Source organism: Amphichorda felina, assembly GCF_050947745.1.
Source record: "Amphichorda felina strain 45539 chromosome Unknown scaffold_8, whole genome shotgun sequence".
Lineage (NCBI taxonomy): Eukaryota > Fungi > Ascomycota > Sordariomycetes > Hypocreales > Bionectriaceae > Amphichorda > Amphichorda felina.
In genome coordinates, this window is record NW_028145042.1 from 2143433 (window position 1) to 2159974 (window position 16542).

The following is a 16542-nucleotide window of genomic DNA, read 5'->3' on the forward strand; positions in this document are numbered from 1 at the left end:
CTGCGTTCTGAGGAGGACGGGGAAGATATACAGATGATGCCGATATTATTTGTGGGAAGGCGTTGATATCTTTACGATTGTGGAAGACTGGGGTATTTGGAACCTCGAGTATACAATTGATTCAAAGCTGCATACCACAGTTGAGTGGTTAAAATAGTCGAAACAGATGATATGGCAAAGACGTTTATTTCATCATATGATGCCCCCTGAAATGCCCCCTTCCGGTTTCCAACACCACGACTCCAACCCAAAATGCGAAACTAGAAAACAAAAGGACGGTCGTTTATACGTGCATGATGTGGCCTCAGTTAAGCTCCTCAGAAACATAGCCAATCTGCCTCCGCTGATCAGTCCCCGGGCCTTCGGCAATCCTCCTTGCCAGCCTATCCTGGCTCTCAATGACCTTTCGCTGTGCCTCGAGGCGTTTGGCCATGCGGTCCTCGGCGATGCGCTCCAGCTTGTCGTTCTCCTCGCGCTCGCTCATGCGGATGGCGGTCAGAGCCCGCGCGTTGTCCACGCGCTCGCGGTTGGCCCTCGTCTCCCACTCGAGCATCTTGCGACTGCTCTGGTCCCGGGCCTCGAGCTCGGCAGCGGCAATGGCCCTGGTCCGGGTGACGGACGCGTCGGTGAGTGCGCGGTGCTCAGAGATGCGACGCTGGTGGGATGCCTTCTCGAGGGACTCTTCGAGCTGTGCGCGGCCCCGGATCGCGAGGAGGTCCTCGTTCTGCAGCTTTCGGCGCCGGGCGTCCTCCATCTCGGCCTTCTGCGCCCAGATTCTGCCCTCCACACTGGCCAGCTCCTTCCTGCGAGCTAGGGAGAGGGCGAAATCTTGCTTGTCCTGGTCCATCTGCTCCAGTCGAGCCTTGCGCACTCGTTCCTGGACCTTGATGTCCTCGGGCATGCCGATGGCGTCTTCGGGCTGAGCACCCTCAATGGCGAAGAAGACGTCGATGGCCCGGTTCGCGTAGAGGAGCTTCAGGAGGTGCTCCTTGCTGTCGGAGTTGCGTAAAACCTTCTTGACATACATGGTCGGCGAGTAGACGAGGTCGTCCTTTGTATAGTAGTTGAATGGCTTGTTGATGTGCTTCCACATCCCAGCCTTGAGGAAGATGCGGCTTGCTCCCACAGGATCTCGCGCGTCGAAGCAGATATGCAGCATGGATTTGCCCTCTGACTTTATCGAAAGGTCGGATCCTTGATCTGCTAGGAATGTGACGACCTTTTGCATGGCTTTTTCGCGATCTGCTGTGAGCTCTCCCGAGTCACTCCCTTTTAGGCAGACTTCACCGAGAGCGCTCCGGCCACCGTGACAGGGACTCGGGAAATCCGGGTCGTGGCCTGCCTGGATGAGAACCTTTACTGCAGGAAGGTTCAGCTCTCGAGCCGCGTTGTGCAGTGAGCCGTCGTCCTTGGATGGCTCCGCCGCAAGTAGACTGCCCATCACCTCGATTGCTAGATCGCCACCAATAGCGGTTGCCATTGAGAGGGGGGAGCGGCCTTGGTAATCTACGACGTCCACGTCTGCACCCTCCAGGAGCAGCGCATTGACGAGGTCCGGGCGACGATTTTGCACTGCGAGCATCAACGGCGTGGTTCGAGAAATTTGTGTCTCAACGTTGACCTTGGCTGTACTTGCGTTAGCATCCTCTGGCTAGATTTCTTTCCTAATGCGCGTGAAGTGACTTACCACCACGTTCGAGAAGTTCTTGAATCAGAGACGAGCTAATCTTCTTTTGAGGCTGCCCGATCGCCCATGTCAAAAGCGTCATCTCTTCCGAATCCTCAATATCTCGGTGCAGTCGGCTCCATATTGCTTGATCGTGGTAGAACCCTGCGTCCAAAAGTGTCTGTAGAATCTTTAGAGACCTGGGATATTGCGATAAGGCGCGAGCGAGCACGGGCTTCATTCCATGCGGCTGCGCCATCACGTCGATGCGCGTCTCGCCATCGCGGTATTCCGAAAACATTCCAAAGAGTAGCAGGGCGTTTTCTTGATCCAGGTGAGTGTCGAATATATGTTGAAAGGCGTACGACAGCGACTCAGTCGATGGGTGGCATTCAAGAAGCTTGTTCGTCCAATCGACATTGGCCTGCGAAGCTGCTATTTGCAGAGCTTCCCCCTGATTATAATTGACATCAGGGTCGTGAGAGACGAGGAGGTCAAAGAATTCGTCCGCCAGTTGCGCAGTATCCCGGGTGTAGCCCCTCATGACCTGGAGGAGCATTTGGGTGACGGCACTGCTACGCTGGGTGTTCTTCTTGAGTAGCATGCGTATCGTCCTCTTACCTGACTTAGAGAACCAACTTGGGAAATTCTCGGCAGTAAAACACTGGGAGAAGGTGTAGTCAATGGCCTCTGGTGCCAGTGGATGATCGAGTATATGCTTCAATAAAGACGTAGACCGTTTCCTTGTGACGTCTACTAGGGTCTTGCACTCGTTCGCGACTGGAGAAGCACCATGATCAAGTAGTAACTTCACCAGCCGCTCTTCGGGACTCTCTTCGTTCACAGCATCGTTTAAGGCAACGTGCACGTCATTGGTGGCAGGTAAGCCAACCTTGAAGAGGTCGCTCACAACCTGGAACCGGGTATCGGGGCTGAGGTTCCAGGACGCCTTCAGAGCCCTGATCAGGGTCGGATGCGAAGGCTTCTTCTGCAGTACATTGTTAGCAAAATCCTAGAAAACGCGCCAATTATAAAAAAACACAGAACGGGTTATGGGGATAGTGGCGCTCACCTGTCTGCCTTCCTCGTCCCACAAGCCAAGGAGAAGCTCCAAATTCCCCATAAAGGCGCTCCTGGTTGCAGCCACAACCGACTCGCCGCTGTTATAGTTTGGATCTGCGCCGGCTGCGAGTAGCACGCGAATAACCTCGTGGCCTTGCTCGCCATACCTCACCGCTGACGTTAGCTGTGCGTCGACCGGTTCCCCAGATACGCCCTTCTTGAGCAGCTTTTCGAATATGACGGCTCTCTTGTCCAAGTCTCCGACCTCTGTGGCTGCTTGGAAACTTCGTTCAAGAGTCGCTTTGTGAGGCCGGCCCTCAGTCCTCAGCAAGACTTCCACAACTTCAGCGGAACCTCCTCGGCAAGCCTCAATGATGGCCTGGCCGTTATTGCTAGTGATGCTGGCCCCGTGGACCATGAGGAAATCGCCCAACTCAAGATCTCCGTCACGAGCCGCAATGAGAAGCGCGTTGGAGGCGACGTCCTGGGAGATTCCATCTTTGAGGAGGCTGTAGCACATTTTCCTCCTAACGGCACGATCCCCTACGCTCATTGACCTCTCGAGAGCCGAGTTCTTCGCGTCCTTGGAGTGCTTCGATTGCGCCAGTAACAGGTCTATAATCTCGGGAGACTCCTTGGAAGCTGCCGCTCCTAGCGCCTCACCATCGGAGGTGTCCGCACCACTTGCAAGTACCTTGAGCAGTGAGATGTCGTCTGTGAAGTAATTTATTGAGTAAACAAGGCCGCGATTTGCCTCCAGGGGTGGTGCCCCCGCGGCAATCAACTTCTTCGTAAAGGATAATCGGTCCATGAGATCAGGAATCTTCAATGAATGGGGAAGAGCAGCGCCAAGGGTCGTTTCATTCGGTGGACGTTGGCATTCGAGCAGGAGATCGCTTATTGGGGTGCTGGCTGCCGACACGGCGCGACACAATGCCAACCCTTGGTAGTCATTCGGATCAGCCCCCGAGTCCAGGAGGGTTTGCAGCGTAGAGAGCGATGGTCGCCGTGACTTATTCTGGATCAATGACTGCACTTCCGCCGCCAAAAGACCACCGAGATTCTCATTCTTATTGGACTTTGCTAAAGCAATCTTGAGCTTCCAAGTCTTGCCATCTGTTGAAGGTAGTGAAGTTATCTCCTTGAGACTATTGCTAATAGTATCGGCGGCTGGCTTCCCTAGGTTTAGGACCAGCTCCAGGACCTTGGGGTCTTGATTCGATATAGCCTGGCTCACAACAGGATACTGAGGGCTGTTCACATTTGCACTCCCGTGCTGGAGCAGGAGCCTGAGGAGTGACATGTCTACTGGCCTTTCTCGGAGCGTCTCGAGCAATGCCGCTGCCACTGCCTCGACACCTATCGAAGCGCCAGCGCGCAGCATGAGATCCATCACGGTGTGCCTCATGCGATGATCCGACAGCTTCATGACGCTGGAAATGCAGGCTGCGGCAGTTCGGGGAGAGGCTCGCTCCATTAGACTCTCCAGAAGGTGGATGTCTCCCTGCATTATAACTGAATGAAGGCCTGCGCCGTCATTGAAATTGATGTCGGCACCGTGACGCAGGAGGAGTTTGATGAGATTGTCGTCTCGGGCGGATATGTCTTCTGCAATAGCATCTTGTAGGGCGGCGTGAAGCGGTGGCCCAGACAAGGCACTGCTCAAGAAAAGCTCGACCATGTGATATCGATCCGCGGCTGTCAGGTTTCTCGTAAGAGGGAAAACCTTGGACAGGGTCTCAGGGGAGGGTTGCCCGGCAAGAATCTTGCTGGTCATCTCAGTATCGACACGCAACAAGGCAGTGCGCAGGGCTTCCCCCCCGCGGTGATCAGTGGATGCTACCTCGTGCCTCCCATGATATTGTGACCTCAGATCATCCTGAGCATGGGACACACCGTTGGTAGGGGTGTCGGGGAATAATGGCTTTAGAAGCAGCTCGACTGAGGCGATATCGCCAGCCGCGGCAGCAATCACCAGCATCTCATCCAGCGGTTCCCCCTTTGCCCCTTTTCTCAATAAAAGATTTAGTAATAAATAACGATCGGATTTTTGTGCTTGGAGTGGTATGACGCTGACACAGCTCGAGGCGAGAGAAGGGTTAAGGGTAGAAGAATCGTTCAGCAGCGAACAGACAAGATCCAGCTGTCCTTGTCGGATTGCCGTCTTCAAGACGGCCGCATCGCCATACTCAATCGAAACCCCGTACGCGGCCAACAAACTCGCCATCTCATAGAACTGAGAGTCGCAGGCGGCCAGCAGGGCTTGAGAAAGAACATCCCCCTGTGCCCCAGCACACAGGAGGAGCTCGGCGATCTGAAGCTTGGTGGCCGGCATAAGTGACTGGCTGTTGGTGAGGCTGTTGAATGCTTGGTTGAGACCCTGCCATTGTGGGGGCTTGTTTCCCATTATTATAGCACAGACGATGTCGCCGCGGCCTGTGCCAACTGCTATTCGCAGAGCTTCAGCTTGGTTGTAGTCTCCGTCCGCCACTGATCGGCTGAGGTAAAGGACGGTTTCCAGACACCCAGCCCTTACGGCGTCTCCCATAGATTGAGACGCCAAAGCCTGAGATGGACGGCCATCCGACTGGAGAACGAACTGGATCATGCTGGTGAGACCGGGATTGGCGCATGCTTGGCGGAAGGCATCCTGGCCCTCGGCGGTCTGGCAGACGTTGGCGCCGTACCTTAGCAACAGCTCGGCAATGGCTGTGTTTCCCTGTTTTATAGCAACAGGGAGGGAGGTGTCGATAGAGAGTGGATCAGCATGGGGCAGGAGGACGTGGACCATCTCCAACTGGCCGTTCTGCACAGCCAACCTCAATAGCCTCGTTCGGTCGGCAAAGTTGTCAAGACTCTTGCGCCGGCTCAAGAGGCTGGTCTTTTGCGGCTGGCCTGCTCCAAGGTCAACACCTGCGGCAGCCAGCTTCGTGATCAATGCCTCGGCCACGCCGGGTGATCCGGACTGGGAGATCCATGTGGTCAGGACCTCGAGGATGTGGCGTGGATCCCAGTGCTTTCCCTTCCTGAGGTTGTTGGTGGAGAAGGCCCTGCTGAGCGTGCTCTTGGGGCGAACCTGGGATACCTCGACGGCGTGTCGCTGGAGGAGGTCCTCGGCTGTGTAGTCGTCTGTTGGGATCCGGTACGACGGGAGGTGCTGGGGCCGCTCAAGTCGACCTGGGGCTGGCGGTAAGGCAACTTTCCATTGCTGAGAGAGCTGGAGAATTCTTCTTTGGCGATCATTAGGACTGAGACGAGCCATGCTGGCGGGATTCCCGGCGGTGTTCCTGACGAGGAGGGGAATTTTATGGCCCAGATGGCGTCGATCTAGCTTATGACATCAAGGCTGGTGGACTCGGGTTCAAAGGTGGCGAGCTGTTGGCATGATCGGGCCAGTGTGTGTTTGCAGAAATCGAGAAGGGATTTCCGAGATAAAAGAACAAGAGGAGCCGAGAGTTTCTGGGGAAGAGTGAGATAAAAATGTAGGTTGGTGATCAGGCTCCTGAGCACTACTAAGGTGCTAGTAGTACGAGTACTGGGTGTTGGTTGTCCTCGAGTCAAGACACACGAAGTACTGCATGCAAGAGCGGCCCGGCACAGTGCTGGCGACCAGTAAGAATACTGTCAGACCCACCTGTTGACCCGCCTGTCAGACCGGATCGGGGACGAGGCTACCGCAGTGCTTGGTTGCAGGGCATCAATTACTGGGCCGCCAGGGACCCCCCCACCCGGACCTGAACATGATGCACTGTGCGACTTCAATGGGGAAGAAGTGCAGTTGCCCTCTCCATCATTGTCCCAAATTTCCATTTTCTACCTACCTTATTCACCAACTCTCTCTAGATGCTCAGGATGGGCTGTAATCTCCATCAGCATGCTTTCACATCGCCCACCATCGCATCGAAGTTGACTAAACGCACAGCCTAATGAGCACTAATGGATCGCTACGACGTCAGGGATCTTTGCAAACGGTGTTGTATCTGCCGCTGCGCAGCAAGGTGCACTGCAAAGTGCATTGCAAAGTGCAGCAAAGTGCACTGCCACGCAACAGCAGGCCTTTCCGCGTGGTTGCGTGGCTCATCAGCTGCAAGAACCATCCGAGACGTCGAGACTTGCGTGGCCAATTGTGTCTGTGCTGCTTCTGGACGAGCTTCTGGTGGGGCTTTTCTATTTAAAGCTCGTAGCATCTTTACTTGAAAGGGAGTCCTTTTCGTTGCGACATATTATTATTATCCTGCAGGGGTATCCTGCGCATGTTGGTGACGATAGCTTTGGTCCTGCTGTGAGCCTGTGACGACGCGTCCACGCACATTTGGCACAGTACTGGATCTAGATCCCACTACGGTCACCGCTCTGCCCTGTTCAAGATGACGCCCATGGTGCATTTTGCGACATGAGAGCGAGGTGAACCTCCCATCTTCCCCCATCGGGGCATTCTGACCATTCTGACCATTCTGACCATTCTGACCACGAGGCCCATGTACAATACAACTTCAACCTCCGGCAACAGCCGTGAAGTGGAGCGCTATCTGATGGCCCGGCCGGTGTTGGACTTGTCCGGTCGCCCATATTATCTTTTCCGGGCGGCCTTGTCCATCTCCGAGGGGTGTGCAGTAGCACCGGTCACCAGCAGGGCGTACGTTGCTCACTGTGCACTTATATAATGCACGACAACTACCAAACTCACAGCATTAGCCTCATCAGCCTCATCAGCCTCCATACCTACTGATAAGTGTTCTACGGAAAAGCTCTACAGATCTAGTCGCCATGTTTGAAGGTTTCGAGCCCTTTGACATCAAGACCCAAAATGACCCTCCTGTGACCATCCACGGTCTCAAGAGCGGCAGCCCGTCACGGTCTCTCCCCTCGCTTCTGCTCCTCCACGGCTTCCCGCAGAGCCATCACATGTGGCACGCCGTGGCGCCGCAGCTCACGGATCGCTACAATGTCGTGCTCATCGACATCCGCGGCTACGGAGCCTCGTCCAAACCCGCCGACCTGGCCAGCTACGCAAAGAGCGCCATGGCGCGCGACTGCATCGCCGTCATGGACGCCCTCCTGGGCTCCACGTCAGAGCCCTTCTTCGTCTGCGCCCATGATCGAGGCGCCCGTGTCGCCCACAAGCTGTGTGTCGACTTCCCCGACCGCGTGCGCGCCACCATCCTGCTCGACATCTGCCCTACGCTGGCCATGTACACGACCACCGACTTTGCCTTTGCCAAGGCCTACTACCACTGGTTCTTCCTCATCCAGCCCGAGCCCCTGCCCGAGACGCTCATCTCGGGGCGCCCGCGCGAGTTCGCCGAGCTCGCCATGGGGGCACGCCAGGAGCAGGCGCTGAGCATATTCGAGCCGTCGTGCTTCGAATACTACGCCAGCGTCCTCGAGGACCCGGCCGCCGTCCACTCCATGTGCCAGGACTACCGCGCCAGCGCGTCCCTGGACCTGGACGAGGCGAGGCAGGACCTCAAGGACGGGAGGCTGATCCGGTGCCCGCTGCTGGTCCTCTGGGGGAAGCACGGGGTCATCGAGAAGTGCTTCGACGCTGTCCGGGAGTGGTCGGCTGTTACGGCGCAGGAGATCACAGTGCAAGGGCGCAGCGTGGAATCCGGGCATTACATTCCAGAGGAGGCGCCCAGGGAAGTTGTCACGGCGGTCCGGGAATTCCTAGTCTAGGAGCCATGCTGGACAAGCTGCCTTTATAAGAGCCCATACCCAAGCAAATAAATAAGCGACCTCCATGATGATCCATTCTGAGACCCATGATGCAATGATGCAATGATGCAACTGGTGAGACGAGACGGCATCTGGGCCGTCCGACGCCGGCTTCGGGTGGAACCCCGCATCTTACAAATCGAAGGATGGAGATGATTAATGATGGACTTGATCCCGAAGTTCGGGATGCCCCTTCGGCTTCCGCAGCGGATGCCGGGCCACACTCGGCCATCTAATGGGCACAAACCTGCATCTCTCCCCATCGCGTGATTGCCCATCCGTCCTCTATGCGTATCTCTGGAGCCTCAATGGCCCGTCCCCTCTCCCGCTTTGCAACTCGCAGGTCGCTGTCCACACTCCTCACCACCACTGCACCGCCGCCGCCGCCACTACTAATAAACTTCCGACCCTTCTCCTCCTCCTCATCGTCCCCTCACCACGTCATCTTCACCCCTACTAGTCGCCGCAACCCAGCCCTCGCCCACAGCCGCACCAGTCGCCGCCAGCCGCTATCTACCATGGCTCCCATCCCCAGCACCATGAAGGCCGTCCAGATCGCCAAGAACGGCGGCATTGAGGTCCTCGAGCACAGGGACGTCCCCGTCCCCACCCTCCAGGAGGGGCAGCTCCTCGTCCGCAACGACTTTGCCGGCGTCAACTTCATCGACACCTACTTCCGCTCTGGGCTCTACGCCGCGCCGTCCTTCCCCATGACCTTGGGCCGCGAGGCCGCCGGTGAGGTCGTCGCCGCGCACCCCTCCGTGCCGGGAAGCAGCTTCCCGCCGGGCACGCGCGTCGTGTACATGGGCGCCGTCGAGGGCACGTACTCGCAGTACAGCGCCGTGGCGGCGGCCAACGCCATCGCCATCCCCGACGCGCTGTCGACGGAGCAGGCCGCCGCCGTGTACCTGCAGGGCCTGACGGCGTGGACGTTTGTGCGCGAGGCGGGCATGGTGCGGGCCGGGCAGTGGACGCTGGTGCACGCGGCGGCGGGCGGCGTGGGCCTGCTGCTCGTGCAGATGCTGCGGTCCGTCGGCGCCAAGGTGATTGGCACGGCTAGCACCGAGGAGAAGCTGGAGCTGGCGCGCAAGAACGGCGCCGAGTGGACCATCAACTCGAATGACGACGTCGTGGCCAAGGTCAAGGAGATTACGGGCGGGCATGGCATCGATGTCATCTTTGACGGCGTGGGTAAGGCCACGTTTGATGCCGACCTGGAGATGATTGCGCTCAAGGGTAACCTCATCTCGTTTGGAAACGCGGTAAGTTTTCGGACTTTTGCTGATTCGCTATATGGATGATGGTGGCTGACCATGTCGATAGTCTGGAGCTGTGCCTCCTCTCAGCATCCTCAAGCTGGGCCCCAAGAACGTCAGGCTCATGAGGCCCGTGGTGAATGGCTACGTGAGCACCAGGGAGGATCTCGAGAAGTACACCAAGGAGCTGTTTGACCTAGTCACCTCTGGAAAGGTCGACGTCAGGGTTCACGAGGTCTACCCTCTTGCAGACGTCAAGCGGGCACACGCCGACATTGAGAGCCGCAAGACAACTGGGAAGCTGCTCATCAAGTGTAACTAGCCAAAATATGGTGCTTTTTTTCGTAGATTCGTTTCTATATAAACTAGGTGCCACTGACATGCTCGCTGTTCCTACTGGCTTACGCTGTTCTATCAATCCGGCAGGTAATAGCACAAACCAAGTCGCCGTTTTTCACAACACCCTCTCAAGCACTCTTACGCCTTGGAGGCCTTGACGGCGGCGAGGAGCTCGGGCGGGGGCTCCTGGCGGTAGCCCTGAGGGTTGTTATGGACCCAGCGCCACAGGTCCTCGCAGGCCTTCTCCATGGGAAGCTCCGTCTTCCAGTTGAGCTCCTCGTTGGCCAGCGTGGGGTTGGCCGTCAGGTCCAGAACATCACCAGGCCTGCGGGGGACAATCTCGTACTTGAGGTCGCGGCCGACGACGGCGCTGAAGGCATTGATCATCTCGAGCACGGTGCTGCCGCGGCCGGAGCCCAGGTTCCAGGCCTTGACGCCGGGCTTCTTCTCGCGGAGATAGTTGAGGGCAACTAGGTGACCCTTGGCGAGGTCGACGACGTGGATGTAGTCGCGGATGCAAGTGCCATCGCGGGAGGCGTAGTCTGGGAGGGTTAGTATCCGGGAATGTTCATGGGAACACGGAGCAGCTTACCGTCGCCAAAGACGAGCAGCTTGTCGCGGTCACCGGTGGCGACTTTGCCCAGGAGCGGCAGCAGGTTGAAGGGGACGCCCTGGGGGTCCTCGCCCATGATGCCACTCGGGTGGGCACCGCAGGGGTTGAAGTAGCGGAGCAGCGCGCCGTTCCACTGCTCGAAAGGCTTTCCGGCCTTCTGCAGGTTGTTGCGCTGGGCCTTGACGTGGTCGGTAATCACATCCTCGATGATGGCCTTGGTGCGGCCGTAGGTGTTGGTAGGGCCGATGGGGCAGTTCTCGGGGATGGGGATCATGTTGGGGAAGCGGGTCGCATCGCCATAGACGGTAGCGGAAGAGGAGAAGACAATGTTGGTGACATTGTTCTTGGACATGGCGCGCAGCAGGGAGATGCTGCCGCCGACATTGACGCGGTAGTACTCGAGGGGAATCTCGCCTGACTCGCCGACGGCCTGGCCATCTGTTAGTTCAGGGTCGGGCTATAGCGTTGGGTATGGCATGCCTTGAGCGCGGCGAAGTGGATGACCGAGTCGATGGTAGGGTGCTTCTGAAAGATCTTGTCGAGCGCCTCCTCGTCGGTGATGTCGGCCTCGTAGAACTCGGGGCGGCGACCGCAGATGAGCTCAATGCGATCGAGGGCCACCTTGGACGAGTTGTAGAGGTTATCTACAATCACGACATCGTAGCCGTGCTCGAGCAGGGCAAGCGACGTGAAGGAGCCAATGTAGCCGGTGCCACTGTCGGGGGCCAAGCTGCGTCAGCCAAGAGCTGGGACTCGCTGGGAGAGAGGGAGGTTTGTGGGTGGGGGGGAGCTTACCCGGTGATCAAGACGGTTCCCACAGCCATTGTTCGTATGTTAACGTGATTTATGTACTATAGCTGTTGCTGAGGATAGGATTACGAGTTGTAGAAGTGTGGAAGAGTGGTGTGGGAGGGAGCAAAGTGCGAGCAGGAGATCAGTTATCAGGAGGCGGGAGCTATCGACCTGCTGCGCTGGTTTCAGCAGTTTCCGGCTTGGGGGGTGGATGGCGGGGCAAATGCATCACTGATGATCGACGAGGGGCACTTTCAGGAGAGCAAATGAGAGCTGCAATACAAGACCTCGTATGTACAAGCACGCCGCGCCGCGCCACAACGCGCTATTTTACAACGTCGTCATCATGCACAAAGTATAACTCTCCTATTTCGGGCTGTCTGCATTGAGTACTAGTAGTATTGAGTACTAGTAGGCGGCAGAATAGGCTATATACACTGGAACACTTGTCTCGAACTCCTTCTATTGTCGTTAGCGCCCGAGATGAGATAAGGGGATACTGTAACAGCGCTTGAATGCTGATCATCCCGAATCAAATTCTGCCGCAGCCTGATTGGCGACTAGGACAACGGAAGGTGGAAAACTTGCGCCAAGCGGAGAATGTGTTTGGGATTTCTAAAAAGGAGGGCATCGCCGATGATGAGTAACAAGTGATCATCCCCCAACTCCGTGCGAAGGCCACTCGGAGCACTTAAAGTGACAAAGAGCGACAGAGCACTGTCTTTCAGATTGACCAATTTGGTCGAGATGACTTGGGGAGGCTGCATGCGGGGTGGGTGGTGTGAGCCCCGGCCTGTTAAGGCTTGATGTGGCCCACGTGACTGGTGGCCTCTGTCAACTGCTTACCTCAGCAGCTCACTGACCCCAGAACGCGTCTTGTGTTTGCGAGCGCTGGGTGAGAATGAGTTGGCGCGTGCTGAGATCCCAGCCACCGACAATAAGTGCTTTCACCTTGATTCACCGGCTTTGAAATCACCGAGTTGTCAAGATTTTCTTCATCATTCATCGATCACGATGAAGTCATCTTAATATCGCAACATTAGAACCTCATCGGCGCCATCTCAACCTAGCGAACCACCTCCGTCTGCCATGATCCGAGCTCCCACACGCCACCACAGCCACCACGACGCTACGATGCTCTTTGTTCTTAATTACCCTACTTTTGCGACTTGACCTGGGCTTAAAAACGCATCCTCATCTGCAGGGAGGACTCTACTGTCCATCGCTGGGCTGGGGCTGGGCAGCCTGCCCTTTGGGTGCTCGAGCTTAGAGGCGCTTTGTTGGACCATTGCGACTCAGCTTCGGATCACCTGTTGGTACCTGCAAGGCGCATTCTTCAGGTCTTATTGTCACTACCTATCTATTCTTGTCCCTCGAGAAAGGCCACTCAATCGCCTGGTCTTTCATCCCTTCAACCCGAAAGGCTATATGGAATGAAGGGCCAATCTCGACAACAACCACTGCCTCACTCACTACCCTCCCTCACCCCTAATTCTTGTTGCGCATCTTTTGGGGAAACAAATCCCGTCGAAAGCTTTCAGCATTCGTGAGACAACATTTTTCAGAATGCCTCCTCGAGCTGTCGGTAAACGTGGCTCCAGGCTATCGAGTCTCGATCCAGACTTTGGCCGCACTTCACCATCTCCTCAACCCGTTTTGCAGAAGCCGAACCTGCCAAAATTGGCGGGGACCCCGGCGTCAAGAAGACAGTATACGTACGGCTCAGGAGTTGAGCCTCCACCCTCGCGTCCTGACCGACGCCATAACCAGCCCCGAGACCTCGGAAACGCTGTCGAGAATGTCCTGAGTCGCCATGAACAGGAGGATGAAGACTCCGCGCGGAGGAAGATGCCCCCTCCTGCGCGCCCTAGATCTAGGGCTGGAAGCGATCATCTGGAGAGGGACGAATTGGCAGGAGACGGGCGTACAACTCAGGCCCAAACTCAAGAAACTGGTGAGTCTTCTCCCTCGCATTGTGACTAAACTTATCCTGACACTTCACACAGCCACTGGCGGAACTCGAAGGCGAAGTCAACGTAAGACGTCTGAACCTCCGCAAAGAGGCCAGTCCGAGGAATCATTTTATGATAAGAACATGTATGATCAACGACGGTTTTCGCCAATGCCTCCCAACCTAGTGCAAGACCAGGAGGACATGCGCGACGACAGAAGTTTTGGTACAGAGAGCGACTACTACGGCGATGCGACGATAGCATCGTCCCCCCGAGAGACACCTCTTGTCTCCAATACCCGGCCAGTCGGAAAGCCTACACAAAGGAGGCCTCCGTCTAACCTTCGCAACATGCGACAACCAAGCCCTATGGAAGAGAAGCAGCATGAGCTGCCCCCGCCCCCACCCCCACCAACCCAACATTTACCCTCGCCTCAACGCCCAGGCCCTCCCTCCAGTCAGCCGAGTGAAGACGAGCCGGAACTAGATGACGAGTTTCAAAAGGCTGCATTTGGGCCTGACAGGAATGCCAACACTCCTGCACCGAACCGACTTCGGATGAAAGAGCCTCCCCGGCGGTCACGACGGGGAATAAGCTTGAGCTCAGTGGCACGTCCTCCGACACGAGACGAGACGGATGAACTGGAAGATACCCATAATACCAGGTCGAACTCACCGGTCCGACAGGCATCTCAAAGAGCTGCTGAGCGACCAGCCCGTCCGGCTCGATCAAGTAGGGGTATCGCTCAAGCACGTGCTTCCGCCGAAGCATCGTACTATGCCTCCAACCACAGCGAGGCAGATGAAGCGATGCAGAGAGAAATTGAGGCATCAGAAGGAGGAGGAGCTTCTACGAGCCCATCGCCCTGGCGGGACCGCTGGATGCGAGTAAAGTCCTTCTCACCTTTTAAACCTTCCTACCGCACTCAGGTCGAAGAAGAACTGTTGGAAGCTGAAGAGGAGACGATCGAACCATCCGTGGACGACGAAGACGACGACGATGACGAATTGGGGTACAATGATGCCGTTGACTGGTGGAGTCTCCTTGACCCCAAAACCTATCTGGATGCTCTCTTCCGCCTGATGGACGACGTGACCGACTGGATAGTTGGGTTTTCTAAGGCTGTTGCCGGTGTATTTGACCGTCAAAGGTTACTTGTGTTGATGGGCATCACCTTGTTGATAGGCGCGATCGCCGTTGGGGTGTCAGCACCCGAATTCGACCTGTCTTTTGTGGACTCTATTCCGCCTATCACCATATCTCCTTGGTCAGGGCTGAAAGACTTTGCTAGTAAGGTTGGCGACTATGCCCAGTCCATACCAATACCTTTCCGAGACGATGGCGGCCTGTCCGATCTATGGGACATCGATGACGAGGGTCGTCATGAGCTCGATGACTTCCTCAAGAAGTACAATCATGACCTCAAGATTCTGAAAAAGGCCGGAAAACTCCATGAAGCATCGTTGGAAAAACTTCAGAAGGTAGTCCCAAAGGTGGTGCACATGGAGCTCAAGGACGGCAAGCCAGTCGTGGCTGAGGACTTCTGGCATGCTATGAGAGATCTCCTGCGGGAAGATGGCAGCTTCTTGACTGTGGAAAAGAAGGATGGTGATTATGTCGTGAGCTCAGATGATCATTGGAAGGCCATTGCGTCGAAGCTGGTGGCAGATCGGGCCTTTACCTCCAAGCTCAATCTTACTATGGATGGCATCGAGGACCGCATGAACTCGAAGATGACCAGCTTCTGGGACAGCTGGGTCAAGGACAACGACGACAAAATCTCCACCCAGCTCGGCTCCGCGCTGGACAAGCTCAAATCGGCGGCATCAGAGCGGGAGCTTAGTGATGTGGTCAAGAAGCTCGTCGATGCGCAGCTCCACAACCCGGACACCCACAGCATCATTGTCACTCGAGACGAGTTCCTCCGGCACCTCACGAATGAGTTTGTTGTGCACCGTTCAGAGATCCGCGCTGAGCTCAACGAGCTCCAGCCTAAACTAGAGGAGCTCATCCGCGAATCGGTCAAGCTTGCCGCCGACAGGACAACGGCTCCGCCTAGTGGTATGACGCGCGACGATGTGACGGCCCTGGTTAATAACCTGTTGCGCAAAGCGCTGGCGGATGCCAATCTCGAGGCGATGGCGCAGGGCAAGATCCATGCCCACTGGGACTTTGAGCTCAAGAACCAGGTCAACTACTTCAGCCAGGGCGCCGGCGCCATAGTCGACGCCAAGAAGTCAAGCAAAACTTACGATCCCTACAAGCAGGGCGTTATCGAGGAAGCCCACGCCAAAGGAACCCGCGGCGCCAGACCCCTGTCCCTCTCTGCCGCCCTGCAGCCTTGGTTCGACGAGGGCGACTGCTGGTGCGCCGCCCGCCAGATAAATCATCGCGGCAACCCCCATGGCGCCGCCCTGTCCGTCCTCCTCGGGCACCAGGTCATCCCTCAGCACGTCGTAATCGAGCACATCCTCCCCGGGGCGACCATCGACCCCGGCGCTCGCCCCCGTGACATTGAGGTACACGCGCGTATCGAGGACCAGGCGACGCGCGAGCGCCTGCTGGACTTTGCGGCGACGCATTTCCCTGAGAAGGACTCGTCCGAGGACTGGAACGCCACGCCCGCCGACCTGGGCGGCCAGTTTGTCAAGATCGGCCAGTTCACGTACGAGGGCGCCGAGCTGCACGACGGCGTGCACGTGCACCGCCTGAGCAGCGAGTTGGTCGCCATGGGCGCCGAGACGGACCAGGTTGTTGTCCGGGCGACGAGCAACTACGGTGCGGAGCACCATACGTGCTTCTACCGCGTGAGACTGTATGGGCAGCGCGTGGACGGGGATCCCCAGTCATGATGATGATGATAATATAGGCACAGGAGTTGGGAGGGATTCGTAGTGGAGCAACATAGCTGTGTGTTTGTTGGATTATTAGCAGGCGTGTGTGTGTTACTATATATCGCTGTACGGAGTATTCAGGAGCGTATTGGCGTTGTTAGGTGCCTCCAAAGGGGCTTTGCAAAAGGCGAATTGGCCTGACGAATTGGAACATCAAACATTGTTTCTGGTCACTTAACAAGCCCTTTGAAATGTGCGTGAAGCTGTAAATATTGGATATATATTGCAGAGGACAAGGGTATATCGCCTACGA

At 56.6% G+C, this 16542-nt stretch overlaps 5 protein-coding genes across 5 annotated transcripts; 3 read left to right on the plus strand and 2 right to left on the minus strand.

The window, feature by feature from the left end:
* Nucleotides 1-304: 304 nt before the first annotated feature.
* ACO1O0_008336 (uncharacterized protein) lies at nucleotides 305-5990 on the minus strand (the record flags this gene model as incomplete). The annotated part of the gene is made up of 3 exons (XM_083197700.1): nucleotides 305-1626; nucleotides 1688-2654; nucleotides 2739-5990. The coding sequence occupies 3 exons, from the start codon at nucleotides 5988-5990 to the stop codon at nucleotides 305-307; spliced, it is 5541 nt and encodes a 1846-aa protein (XP_083047168.1).
* A 1505-nt stretch (nucleotides 5991-7495) lies between these two features.
* ACO1O0_008337 (Alpha/Beta hydrolase protein) lies at nucleotides 7496-8404 on the plus strand (the record flags this gene model as incomplete). The annotated part of the gene is made up of 1 exon (XM_083197701.1): nucleotides 7496-8404. One exon carries the CDS (start codon nucleotides 7496-7498, stop codon nucleotides 8402-8404), a length of 909 nt encoding a protein of 302 aa, XP_083047169.1.
* A 557-nt stretch (nucleotides 8405-8961) lies between these two features.
* Nucleotides 8962-10021, plus strand: ACO1O0_008338 (quinone oxidoreductase family protein; the record flags this gene model as incomplete). The annotated part of the gene is made up of 2 exons (XM_083197702.1): nucleotides 8962-9705; nucleotides 9767-10021. 2 exons carry the CDS (start codon nucleotides 8962-8964, stop codon nucleotides 10019-10021), a joined length of 999 nt encoding a protein of 332 aa, XP_083047170.1.
* Nucleotides 10022-10176: 155 nt separating this feature from the next.
* On the minus strand, nucleotides 10177-11475 carry GAL10 (NAD-dependent epimerase/dehydratase family protein; the record flags this gene model as incomplete). The annotated part of the gene is made up of 4 exons (XM_083197703.1): nucleotides 10177-10580; nucleotides 10631-11081; nucleotides 11156-11381; nucleotides 11447-11475. 4 exons carry the CDS (start codon nucleotides 11473-11475, stop codon nucleotides 10177-10179), a joined length of 1110 nt encoding a protein of 369 aa, XP_083047171.1.
* Nucleotides 11476-14276: 2801 nt separating this feature from the next.
* On the plus strand, nucleotides 14277-16247 carry ACO1O0_008340 (uncharacterized protein; the record flags this gene model as incomplete). Its single annotated transcript, XM_083197704.1, has 1 exon — nucleotides 14277-16247. One exon carries the CDS (start codon nucleotides 14277-14279, stop codon nucleotides 16245-16247), a length of 1971 nt encoding a protein of 656 aa, XP_083047172.1.
* Between the last annotated feature and the right edge of the window lie 295 nt (nucleotides 16248-16542).